This window comes from Nerophis ophidion, linkage group LG13 (genome assembly GCF_033978795.1).
Source record: "Nerophis ophidion isolate RoL-2023_Sa linkage group LG13, RoL_Noph_v1.0, whole genome shotgun sequence".
Lineage (NCBI taxonomy): Eukaryota > Metazoa > Chordata > Actinopteri > Syngnathiformes > Syngnathidae > Nerophis > Nerophis ophidion.
Window position 1 is genome coordinate 11,731,284 of NC_084623.1, and position 13,567 is coordinate 11,744,850.

At 35.7% G+C, this 13,567-nt stretch overlaps 1 protein-coding gene across 1 annotated transcript in view; it reads left to right on the forward strand.

The window, feature by feature from the left end:
- Window positions 1-430: 430 nt before the first annotated feature.
- The window catches only part of col5a2a (collagen, type V, alpha 2a), a 96,004-nt gene continuing 82,867 nt past the window's right edge, over window positions 431-13,567 (forward strand). The window contains exon 1 of the mRNA XM_061918402.1: window positions 431-715. Coding sequence (XP_061774386.1) covers window positions 634-715 — 82 coding nt within the window. The 5' untranslated portion in view covers window positions 431-633. The remainder of the gene's footprint in view (window positions 716-13,567) is intronic.

Sequence of the window (13,567 nt, forward strand, 5' to 3'; positions counted from 1 at the left end):
AGGTGATGACTTTGCACTTCTCTCAGAATGCAAACCCTAGAGTCCTGATCATGTTGACCACCTACCTGGATGACCACCCACAGTGACCACCCCAGACAGTCCAACAAGGGTTCTCAGGAACATACCTACTTATCCCCAGTTTTTATGTCCAGCGACTCTAAGAAAAAGGGATTTTGCGACTCACTCTTAGTCGAAGCCAGTCATAAAAAGCCCTTTTTTTATGATCCCGTCTGCCAAAAGCCAAAACTAAATTCCTTATCAGTGGCATCTTTTTTTTTTTTTTTTTGCACACCGAGTCGAGGGAGAGTCATTGGGAAAAGTTTGGAGAAGAAAAAAAAGAAAAGTTGCGAACATGGGTGTAGTTCTCTCGCCGACACAAAAGAGGATGGGAGAGGGCTGACAAAAGGGGGAGGAAAAATTTTTGGCTGGCCAGCATTCTTCTCATTTAAAGCTGTAACTACACAAAAAAGCACTCGAGCAGCCTGGGCTGGGTCTGCTTGCTGCTTACAAGGAGAGGGTCTCTGGTATTCATGCAGAGATAACCTCGTCTTTTATTTACCCCCTCATTTCATCCCTTTTTCCCCCCTTTTTTTTTTTTTTCTCACTAAGGAGTCTCATGTCTTTCCTATAGACATGATGGACTTTGCACATTTACGGACTTTCCTTTTTTTGGCGGCCTCCCTCGCTCAGGTTTCGATTGTCACATGCCAAGGCGGTGAGTAAATAACGTCCGATTTCTCCGGTGAACATGTTTTGTTTTTTTTCTTCGAAAAACAAACATTTTTCCAGTGGTTTGAATCCGCTACAAATTTACAAAAAAGTGCATGAAATGAGTTGGTGCGAACTGACATATTGACGGACTATGCATGGGAATGTCAGTGAATTGGGATTTTGAAAAGCTGTAAAAATCTGCACATCTGTCAGTCGTTGTGGGGTGACGTCACCGCCCCCGACCCCCTTGCAAAAGTGCAAAGGGAAACCAGTCTCTTTGCGGTTTTCCATGACTCCGACGGTGGAACATTCATTCACTGTGCATCTGCAGAAACCATCTCGCTGCATCTAGAGAGGGAACATTGGCCTCGCTATGTTAATTCGGGGCAGATGTGAAGGGAACGTGAGGAGGGGAGAAAATGGGGAGGGTGGAGCGGCACGGGGACTTGAGGGGGTGATGATGTCTTCACCTGGCAAGCAGAGGAGCCGGAACACCTGAGTGTTCTTGTTTTTTTTACTTGGCCTGCGCTTCCACCATTTTTTTAAGTAGAATTTGTTCCCTTGACGTCACAAACTTCTTTTTTTTTTTTTTTCCTACCAAAGATGATGTCACCGACTTCTCAGAGCACCGGAATGTTCATTAGATGGACTCCTGCTGAGTGCAGTCTTTCATTAATTTGGTCGACGTTTTAGTTTGAAAAGCATGTTATTTGGAAATAAGTGGATTTATATATTATGTATACTATATATTTAATACTATGGTACATTTTTGGTCTACTTTATACCTGCATTATCCTTTCCATCCATACCCTTTCCATCCTTTGTAACTGGGCTACTGTGTGGAACAATTTTCCTTGTGGATCAATAAAGTTTGTCCAAGTCTAAGTCTAAATAACAATTCTCCGGTTTCTAAAAAAATTTTGAAAAATGGTTTGAAAATGATAAAATTGAAAAATGGTTTGAAAATGACATTAATTGTTGAGTTTAGTAGTTTTAGTTCAGTTAAAATATAACCCACACAAAAATAAGTGGAGCCTGAGCGCTGTTAATAAGTACATTTAAATATATATTTGTTCTGGTTTAATTGACGATTAAAAATTTTTTAAAATATTATAATATTGTTTATTTTAGTGTGTTTTTTTTTGTTAAAAGCTCACATTAATGAGCAACATTATGTATTTATTTCAAAGAGAAAAAAATAATAATAATTATACCCTGCTTATACTAACAAAAACTAAAAAGCTGTTTGTAATTCATTTTTATATTAAATCATTGACAATATCTTTTTCAATGTAGTAAGTTTTAATTCTGAATTATTAAATAGATTTACTTCTTCATGTTTTTTTTCCAGTTCCATCCATCCATTTTCTACCGCTTGTCCCTTTTTTGGGGGTCGCAGTTGTAAAATAAATTACTTAAAATTATTCAAAAATAATTGTATAATGATACTATATAGTAGTAGTAATAATAATAATAATAATAATAATAATAATAATGATACTGTGATGAGGTGGCGACTTGTCCAGGGTGTACTCCGACTTCCGCCTGATTGTAGCTGTGATAGGCACCAGCGCCCCCTGCGACCCCAAAGGGAATAAGCGGTAGGAAATGGATGGATGGAATGGAATAATAATAATAATAATAATAATAATAATAGTAAAAATAGTAGTAATAATAATAGTAATAATTCTAGTAATAATAATACAAATTGTATAAATAATAATATTAATAATAATAATAATAACATTTATAATAATACTAGTAATAATAATAGAAGTGATAATAATAGTAAAAATAGTAATAATAATAATAGTAATTATTCTAGTAATAATAATACAAATTGTATAAATAATAATATTAATAATAATGATAATAACATTTATAATAATACTAGTAATAATAATAGAAGTGATAATAATAGTAAAAATAGTAATAATAATAGTAATAATTAGAGTAATAATAATAAAAATAGTATAAATAATAATAATAATATTTGTAATAATAATAGTAATAATAATAGAAGTAATAATATCGATAATAATAATAGTGATTATAATATTATTATTATTATTATTATTATTAATAATAATAATAATAATACTAACAAAACAATAACAGGGCCATGTAATAACAATACAATTAATGTTACAATTAACTTTATTTGCAGTTTTGTCAGTTTTTTATCCATTAGTGAGCAAGCCTGTATGCTGGACATTAAACATTGTGGCTATTTTTGTATTTTTTATAAGTTTTATTCTGCTGCTTCTATTGTGTTTATTTGTTTTATTGTTGTTGTTGTGCTTGTCTTGTATTTGATGTGGATCTCCCTGGGTCTGAAATATATGACTATGTAAAATAACACTATTTAATTAATATATATATGTTTTTAATTAGATAAACAATTATTAGTGTCAGTTGGTGCTCAAACAAGGCTGCTGTTATGCACTTTTCCAGCCTCTGTCTCGTCTTTTTCATGTGGCTTTGTGAGCATCTTTCCATGGAACACTTGAGTGGATCGCTTTTTTCAAACTGTGGAAGTCTTTTTGTGCGACTATTGGAAAATACGTCGCGCTTCAGACGATTCTCTGTTGAAGCTCTTCAACTGTGTGAGGTTATTGTTGGATTGGAAACACTGCACAATAGAATATGAAGCAAAAGTACCAAGTTTTTCCTCCACGTCAATAACATGTAAGGATGGAAAAGTGTGCTGCGGTTGAAAGTGGGTGAGACACTCTGTCCATTTGAATAATCATCCCAAAAAAAAAAAGTGTTTAGGGTAACTGGAAAGTGAGGAACCTTCTGGAATTTGAAGTCAAACCACGTTTTCTGGGAATGTTAAATATTTTCTTCAGTTTTTTTCCTTCGGTATCAGTGGATGGAAGTCATCTGCTGGCACATGTGTGGACAGTTTGCCTGCACGTGACTCTTTTTGGGGGGGACGGCGGAGCCCACATAAGATTTATAGGCTCAGAGTAGGAAATGGCGACGCCAACGTAGATTATGTGCTTCAAAGTACCTTCACTACCTTATGTTTGAAAACCTTTGCTGTAGGTTTTGGGTATTTGGTCTTGATTAGGGAAAAAAAAACTGTCCATATGGGACCATGGCTTGTATTTGTAAACCAGAGGTCTCCAACACGCGGGGCGCAGACCCCTATTTAGTGGCACTCTACCTAACTTCAGATTTTAGCGTAATTGTGGCACGTGCCGCTTAATAACCAATAACTAAATGTGAATGTTAGAAATAATGCAACACAAAGAGTAACTTGCTGTAAGCAAGCGGAATTTTCTCCGACCACTAAACAGTATCAAAATATACTTTTTTTTCTATTTTTATTAGTGCATTTATTTTTTTTTTACAGTTTTTATTACATTTTTTCAATAGTAATTTATGTATTTCTTTACAATTTTCCATGATATTTTTACGTTGTATTTATTTTTCATTTTTAAATACATATTACATATAATTTATTCCGCTTAAACAGTGGTTCCCAAGCTTCCTTTACCAAGAACCACCTCGGAAAAAAATGACTTTATTACATTTTTGAATGACCTTTTTTTTCTATTTCTAATATATATTGAATATAATTTACAATATATTATTATGAATATTAGAAACAATGCAACACAAAGAGCAACTTGCCGTAAGCAAGCGGAATTGTCTCCGACCACTAAACAGTATCCAAGTATACTTTTTTTTTCTTTTTTTTTTTGTATTTATTCTTTAACATTTTTTAAATGTTTTTAAACAGTAATTTATTTATTTATTTATAATTTGCTATTATATTTTTACGTTGTATTTATTTTCAATTTTTAAATACATATTAAATAAATTTTATTTCACTTAAAGAGTGGTTCCCAAGCTTCCTTTACCAAGAACCACCTCGGAAAAAAATGGTTTTATTACATTTTTAAATGTTATTTTTTTCTATTTTAAATATATATTGAATATAATTGACAATATATCATTATGAATATTAGAAACAATGCCACAAAAAGAGCAACTTGCTGTAAGCAAGCGGAATTGTCTCCGACCACTAAACAGTATCAAAATATACTTTTTTTTTTTGTGTATTTATTTTTTTACATTTTTTTAATGTTTTTAAATAGTATTTTTTTATTTTTTTGTTATAATTTGCTATTATATTTTTATGGTGTATTTATTTACCATTTTTAAATACATATTAAATATAATTTATTCCGCTTAAACAGTGGTCCCCAAGCTTCCTTTACCAAGAACAACCTCGGAAAAATATGGTTTTATTACATTTTTAAATGTTATTTTATTTTTATTTTAAATGTACATTAAATATACTTGACAATATATCATTATAATTATTAGAAACAATGCAACACAAAGAGCAACTTGCTGTAAGCAAACGGGATTGTCTCCAACTAAACAGTATCAAAATATACTCTTTTTTTTCTGTGCATTTATGTATTTTTATTTTTTCTTACAGTATTTTATTATTTTTATATATAGTAATTTTTATATTTTTTCATAATGTTAAATTATATTTTTACATTGTATTTATTTTATATTTTTGAATACATATTAAATGTAATTTATTTTGCTTAAACGGTGGTTCCCAAGTTCTTTCACCAAGTACCAACTCAGAAAAAAATGGTTTTATTACATATTTAAGTTTTTTTTCTTCTATTTTAAATACACTTTTTTAAATTTTTTTATTTCTGTATTTTTTTTTTTTTACAGTTTTTATTACGTTTTTAAATAGTAATTTATATATTATTTATAATTTGCTATTATATTTTTACGTTGTATTTTTTTTTTCATTTTTAAATACATATAAAATATAATTTATTCTGCTTAAACAGTGGTTCCCAAGCTTCTTTCACCAAGTACCACCTCGGCAAAAAAATTGTTTTGTTACATTTTTTTAAATTCTATTTCAAATATATATTGAATATAATTGACAATATATTATTATGAATATTAGAATCAATGCAACACAAAGAGCAATTTGCTGTAAGCAAGCGGAATTGTCTCTGACCATTTCCTGGGGAACTACTCTTATCCATCCATTTTCCTACCGCTTGTATTATTAAAATATAAACATTTTTGCAATAAAAAAATTTAATTTGCGATGATTTCAGGCCTGCCGTGTCTTAGGGTCACTATAGCTGCTGTTAGACCTAGTAAATAATTTAGCTACGTGTTTAAAACATGATTCTGAAGTGAAAAAAAAAAAACCCTACCATAAAACTGCGAAAATTATCACAGAAAATAACCACAAAAAAAAATCAACTTTCTTTATTTGGGGAGAATTACAAAGCTGCTTCACTAATCTGCTATTGCAAATCAGTAAAATCAACATGGGGTCACTCGGAGTGGTTTCCATTTGTGTTTGCCACGTCACTGACGTCGCAACAACTGCTCTGCTTTCCACCAAAGCGGTCCTGTCCAAACATGAGAACCCAAGCGGGTCCACGGACGGCTTAAATCAGAACCACATGCTGCATTTTTCAGCAATGACTTGATTGCACGCCTCTCTCCTTCCACACTTAAGAGCGTCCAACCCTGGACCACTTTTACCTTAAAGTCACATGACCGGGTTACCTGATGTTTTTGGTGGTCTTGATGTTCCAAACAACAATTGGCGACCAGGACCGAAGCTTCATGGGAAAACTCTTGGAAATGAAATGATTGCAGTCAGCAAGAAAAAAAAAAAGAAAGCTGTTTGAGCGCAAGAGGGATGGCTTCCAGATGTGGAAACGCTCCTATTGGCCCTATATGGAAAATATTACAGGCTAGGCCCCTTTTCTGTGCAGATATGTTGAAAGAGGACAACCTAAAATGGCCGATAGAAGCGAAAAACTTGCAGGATGTGGACTCTTAACTGGAATACAGGGGCGTGGAAAATTCTGGGTCCCCTGTACAAGACTCCTAAAGGGCCACATTCCACTCCGAACCCAAAACACACAGTTGGTTTTCATTATAAATTGTCCAGAATTTAAATAATAATAAAAATAATAATAGATTCTATTTGTAAAAAAAAAAAAAGCACTTTACGTTAAGCAAAGAACCTCAAAGTGCCATAGTGTAAAAAAAAAAATAGTGATAATAATAAAAATAAGATAATAAATATAAATAAAATATAAAACTAGAAACAGCCCAATAGCTACAACCAGCATGCATGTCTAAAAAAAAAGGCTTTTTTTAAAAGATGGGTTTTTAAGCCTTTTTTAAAAGCATCCACAGTCTGTGGTGCCCTCAGGGGGTCAGGGAGAGAGCATTCCACAGACTGGGAGCAGCGGAGCAGAAAGCCCGGTCTCCCGTTTAAACTTAAATACCGTATTTTCCGGATGAATGGTCTATTTTTGATCCTTTTTAATAAAAAAGGTGCATCGGATTATGAGGCACATTAAAGGAGTCAATTTATTATTATTTTTTTTCTAAATGTAAACACTTCCTTGTGGTCTACATCAGTGCTCCCCAACCTTTTTGTATCCGCGGACCGGTCAACGTTTAATAATTTGTCCCGCGGCCCGGGGGGGGGTGTCCTTTTTTTTCTTTTCTTTTTTTTTCTTCTTTGTCATGAAAATGGGACATTTTTGTCATGAAAAAGGGAGTTTTTTGTGGTTGGTGCACTATTTGTAAGTGTATATTGTGTTTTTTAAGTTGATTTAATAAAAAAAAAATATATATATATTTTTTTTTATAAAAAATTCTTCTGCGGCCCGGTGGTTGGGAACCACTGGTCTACATAACATGTAATGGTAGTTCCATCCATCCATCCATTTTTTACCGCTTATTCCCTTTGGGGTGGCGGGGGGCGCTGGTGCCTATCTCAGCTACAATCGGGCGGAAGGCGGTGTACACCCTGGACAAGTCGCCACCTCATCGCAGGTAATGGTAGTTCTTTGGTCAAAATGTTGCATTGATTATGTTTTACGGATCGTCTTCAAGCCGCTTTCTGACAGTCCCTCGTTTTGTGGGCGGTCTTATTTACGCGGCTCACCTTCGAGAGCGTCTTCTCCCCGTCGTCTTTGTCGTAGCTGTGTAGCGTGCAAGGACGGGGGTGGAATATGGAGCTAACTGTTTTAATAACATTCGGACTTTATTTCAATCAATAACGGAGCAGCATCTCCTCATTCGGAAACAACAACAACACCAGAAATATGTCCAGTGAAAAAAACGTCCGACCGGAACTCTAATAACTAAAGTTCCTTGGGCGAATAATGTAAACTCACTACACCGGTATATTTTAGCGCTTTCATGGCGAGTTAACTGCCAGATATAAGTAAGAACTTTACACTTCTTTATATGAGAAATGGCAACAGAAGAGGATGGATGTCCCATAACAAGAAGATAGAGAACAAGAATAAATTCATAGACTATGGCGTAGGTACGGACTACAAAGGCGGATTCGCGCAATTTTTCAGGATATATGACGATCCCAAATACAGATCAGCAGGTACCAGAAGGTAAAAACAGTTGCTTTTGCATACTATTGCGAAACCAGACGCCAGATGGGGCGGCATAGCTCGGTTGGTAGAGTGGCCGTGCCAGCAACTTGAGGGTTGCAGGTTCGATTCCCGCTTCCGCCATTCTAGTCACTGCCCTTGTCTCCTTGGGCAAGGCACTTTACCCACCTGCTCCCAGTGCCACCCACACTGGTTTAAATGTAACTTAGATATTGGGTTTCACTATGTAAAGCGCTTTGAGTCACTAGAGAAAAGCGTTATATAAATATAATTCACTTCACTTCAGCTAATACGTCTTACCTTGTGTGCAAGTGTTTGTTTCATGTTTATATTTTATAGCCATTTTTCTAGTCTTTTGATTTTTCATTAGTCAAGTTTGTTCTCCGCCATTGTGCACGCCATTTGTTTGCCCTTTTGTAAGTAATAGTGTTTAATAAATAAAATGTACTCACATTCACATCTGGCTCGTGACAATTTTCCTCTGCGTCGAATAAACAATCCAAGTCACAGTCCGAGTCCTGACACTTATAATCCGGAAAATACGGTAAACAATAAATAAATGATAAATGAGTTGTACTTGTATAGCGCTTTTCTACCTTCAAGGTACTCAAAGCGCTTTGACACTACTTCCAAATTTACCCATTCACACACACATTCACACACTGATGGAGGGAGCTGCCATGCAAGGCGCTAAACAGCACCCATCAGGAGCAACGGTGAAGTGTCTTGCTCAGGACACAACGGACGTGACGAGGTTGGTACTAGGTGGGGATTGAACCAGGGACCGTAATAGACATTATGCTTTTGTCAGGTTTACTTTGTTTATATTTGTGGACTTACAAACATTAACGGAGGAAGAAGTGTAAAGAAGTACAACGAAAGAAGGGAAATAATTCGAAAGAAGGCACGTCAATCCTCAACAAAACTTCTGGAGCTTCTGTTTCTTCACGCAGTTAACTAATGAGTGCAGTAAAGTCAAATTAAAGTACCAATGATTGTGACACACGCACACTATTTGTGGCGAAATTATCTCTGCATTTGACCCATCACCCTTGATCACCCCCAAGGAGGTGAGGGGAGCAGTGAGCAGCAATGGTGTTCACGCCTAGGAATATTTTTTGGTGATTTAACCCCCAATTCTTACCTTTGATGCTGAGTGTGAAAGTCGATGTGTTTACTTTGCAATTAAGTAAACGCAGTCTGTAACAAATCATCCCAATGTCGATGTCCGGGCCCTTGGAACTGAATCGCCCCGCCCTCTATAGATGGCATTCCAAGGGTGTACTCCAGGACATCTGGAGGTCTTTACCCCGCGTAGGTCGGCAGGTGTTTGACTCTGCACATGTCCGGCCTGTAATTGTTTTGACCTTCCGATTTCACGACACAAAGGAAACGCTCCGTGACACAATATTGGGGGTCGTGATCCACTTTGGTTCACAAAGGTTGGCGAGGTGAAGACAACTTAACGAAAAAAAAAAATTAAAAAAAAGGCTTTGTAGGGTATTGTATGTACTTTGTCTCATGTAACCCCTCACTAATTATACGACAAAAAGGTTTAAAGGGCTTGTAGTACGTGTGATGATGTTCACTGTCACTCACGTCTGGCTCACTTTGCTTTATGCCACAAAATGGTGCCTGCAGCCCATAATTGTAGGCTGCGGTCCGACCTAAATTCTACGTTGTAGTACGGCTGTGTGTGTTACAACTGCAGAGGGCGAGCGGCCTGGCGGTCGGTGGGCGACCAAGGTTAGTGATGCGGACCACCATGTTCTGTTTTTTTTTTCTGCTGAAAAAAGCTTTTTTTTTTTTTACAAGTGAAGGGTAGCGCCTCCTGGTGCTTGCACTGCAAAAAGTTCAAAAACAAGAATTTAAAAAAAAAAATACATAAATAAAATGTATTTTACTTGAATTAAGCTAAATTATCTGCCAGTAGAAGTAAAATTAACGAACCTCAATGAAAACCCCCAAAATACCTTAAAATAAGTATATTCTCACTAATAACAAGTGTACTTTTCTTGCTAGAAAAAACAAATACGAGACCTTTTTGCTCAATATGTTGAAAAATATTCTTATATTGAGTAAATGCTAACCCCCCGCGACTTCAAAAGGGACAAGCGGTAGAAAATGGATGGATGGATGGAGTGAATGCTAGTGCCATTATGTTGACATGATGATATGCGCTCGGTATTTACATTTCTTGAAACCAGCAAAGTTATACTAAAAACTAGTTCATTTTTCATAATGGAAAGGCAACAACGCAACTGCTTGTTACTCTCAGGGTCTACTAGCCGCTCAGGCAAATCACGTTTCCATTGACAACATGACATCGTCGCGCCAAGTGTGTGCTCTTTCAGTTAGTTAGTGTGCAAGGAATATATATATATATATATATATATATATATATATATATATATATATATGCACATATATATATATATATATATGCACATATATATATATACTGGTCGATACAACAGTGTATATCACATATATATATACATACATACACACACACACACACATATATATATATATATATATATATATATATATATATATGTATGTATATATATATATATATATATATATATATATATATATATATATATATATATATATATATGTATGTATATGTTCATGTTGTTCATGTTGTTGTTCTTCAGCCCGGTTTTGTGTGTATATGTGTATATATGTATATATATATATATATATATATATATATATATATATATACATATATATATATATATCTATATGTATATATATATATATCTATATATATATATATATATATATATATATATACATATATATATATATATATATATATATATATATATATATGTATATATATATATATATATATATATATATATATATATATATATATATGTATGTTCATGTTTTTCATGTCGTTGTTACTCAGCCAGTGTTTGTGGGTCTGAAGGACCCGTTGCAGTTTGTGGCTTTTAATGCCTCACAATCAAACACTTTAATGTTAAAATACTGAGCAGATGTTTATTGGGATAAGGGAAACATCTGTTCAGTATTTTATTTAACATAAAAGTGTTTGATTGTGAGGCATTAAAAGCCACAAACTGCAACAGGTCCATCCGACCCACAAACGCTGGCTGAGTAACAACAACATGAACGTTACACAAGGGTTAATGGTAAAATTCTAACAACTAAGCTGTCAAGATTTTACAGTAACATTTACGTTGTTTTGTTTTTAAATTGTAAAAATGCAAATGGGAAAACAATATCATAGGGTTTGTTTTTTTTTTACAGTAAAATTTTGGCAACTGTTTTTTACCCTAATATCCAGGATTTGTCTGTAAACAAAAAAAAATGGTCAGACAGTTTTTTCAAGGTAATTTGTAAGTTTTCTTTTCCGGTAAAATCTAATGTAATTTCAATGTACAATTTGATAGATATCATCAATCAATCAATCAATGTTTACTTATATAGCCCTAAATCACTAGTGTCTCAAAGGGCTGCACAAACCACCACGACATCCTCGGTAGGCCCACATAAGGGCAAGGAAAACTCACACCCAGTGGGACATTGGTGACAATGATGACTATGAGAACCTTAGAGAGGAGGAAAGCAATGGATGTCGAGCGGATCTAACATGATACTGTGAAAGTTCAATCCACAATGGATCCAACACAGTCGCGAGAGTCCAGTCCAAAGCGGATCCAACACAGCAGCGAGAGTCCCGTTCACAGCGGAGCCAGCAGGAAACCATCCCAAGCGTAGGCGGACCAGCAGCGCAGAGATGTCCCCAGCCGATACACAGGCAAGCAGTACATGGCCACCGGATCGGACCGGACCCCCTCCACACGGGAGAGTGGGACATAGAAGAAAAAGAAAAGAAACAGCAGATCAACTGGTCTAAAAAGGGAGTCTATTTAAAGGCTAGAGTATACAAATGAGTTTTAAGGTGAGACTTAAATGCTTCTACTGAGGTGGCATCGCGAACTGTTACCGGGAGGGCATTCCAGAGTACTGGAGCCCGAACGGAAAATGCTCTATAGCCCGCAGACTTTTTTTGGGCTTTGGGAATCACTAATAAGCCGGAGTCCCTTGAACGCAGATTTCTTGCCGGGACATATGGTACAATACAATCGTCAAGATAGGATGGAGCTAGACCGTGTAGTATTTTATACGTAAGTAGTAAAACCTTAAAGTCACATCTTAAGTGCACAGGAAGCCAGTGCAGGTGAGCCAGTACAGGCGTAATGTGATCAAACTTTCTTGTTCTTGTCAAAAGTCTAGCAGCCGCATTTTGTACCAACTGTAATCTTTTAATGCTAGACATGGGGAGACCCGAAAATAATACGTTACAGTAGTCGAGGCGAGACGTAACAAACGCATGGATAATGATCTCAGCGTCTTTAGTGGACAGAATGGAGCGAATTTTAGCGATGTTACAGAGATGAAAGAAGGCCGTTTTAGTAACGCTTTTAATGTGTGCCTCAAAGGAGAGAGTTGGGTCGAAGATAATACCCAGATTCTTTACCGTGTCGCCTTGTTTAATTGTTTGGTTGTCAAATGTTAGAGTTGTATTATTAAATAGAGTTCGGTGTCTAGCAGGACCGATAATCAGCATTTCCGTTTTTTTGGCGTTGAGTTGCAAAAAGTTAGCGGACATCCATTGTTTAATTTCATTAAGACACGCCTCCAGCTGACTACAATCCGGTGTGTTGGTCAGCTTTAGGGGCATGTAGAGTTGGGTGTCATCAGCATAACAGTGAAAGCTAATACCGTATTTGCGTATGATGTCACCTAGCGGCAGCATGTAGATGCTGAAGAGTGCAGGGCCAAGGACCGAACCCTGGGGAACTCCACACGTTACCTTAACGTAGTCCGAGGTCACATTGTTATGGGAGACACACTGCATTTTTATTCCAACATAATATGTATGAACGTGTAATATTTGTTACAGTATTGGATAATATCAAAGTTGAAAGAATATGCCATTGCGTGCAGGACATGTATTTTTTTCCTGTCAAAAGTCAATCAAACAATCAATCAATGTTTATTTATATAGCCCCAAATCACAAATGTCTCAAAGGACTGCACAAATCATTACGACTACAACATCCTCGGAAGAACCCAAAAAAAGTACCCCATTGACCCTTGTCATTTCCAGGCTATATATAGTAAGAGGCCGGATCCTTGAGTTTGACACCTGTCCCCCAAACTATTCATTTTCAGCCAACATACTTATTATCGTCATCCTGGAGTTTGACATATATCTTTGACTGAGCTGGACACTCACCGCGCATAAATCCCCCGTGTTTCATATTTCTTCACCAACAACCGTGCGCTTCTTGTCTGTCATCCTCATGCTGTATTATTACTATGTCAGATGTTCGATTATGTCAGGTGAACACATGTCAAAGTCG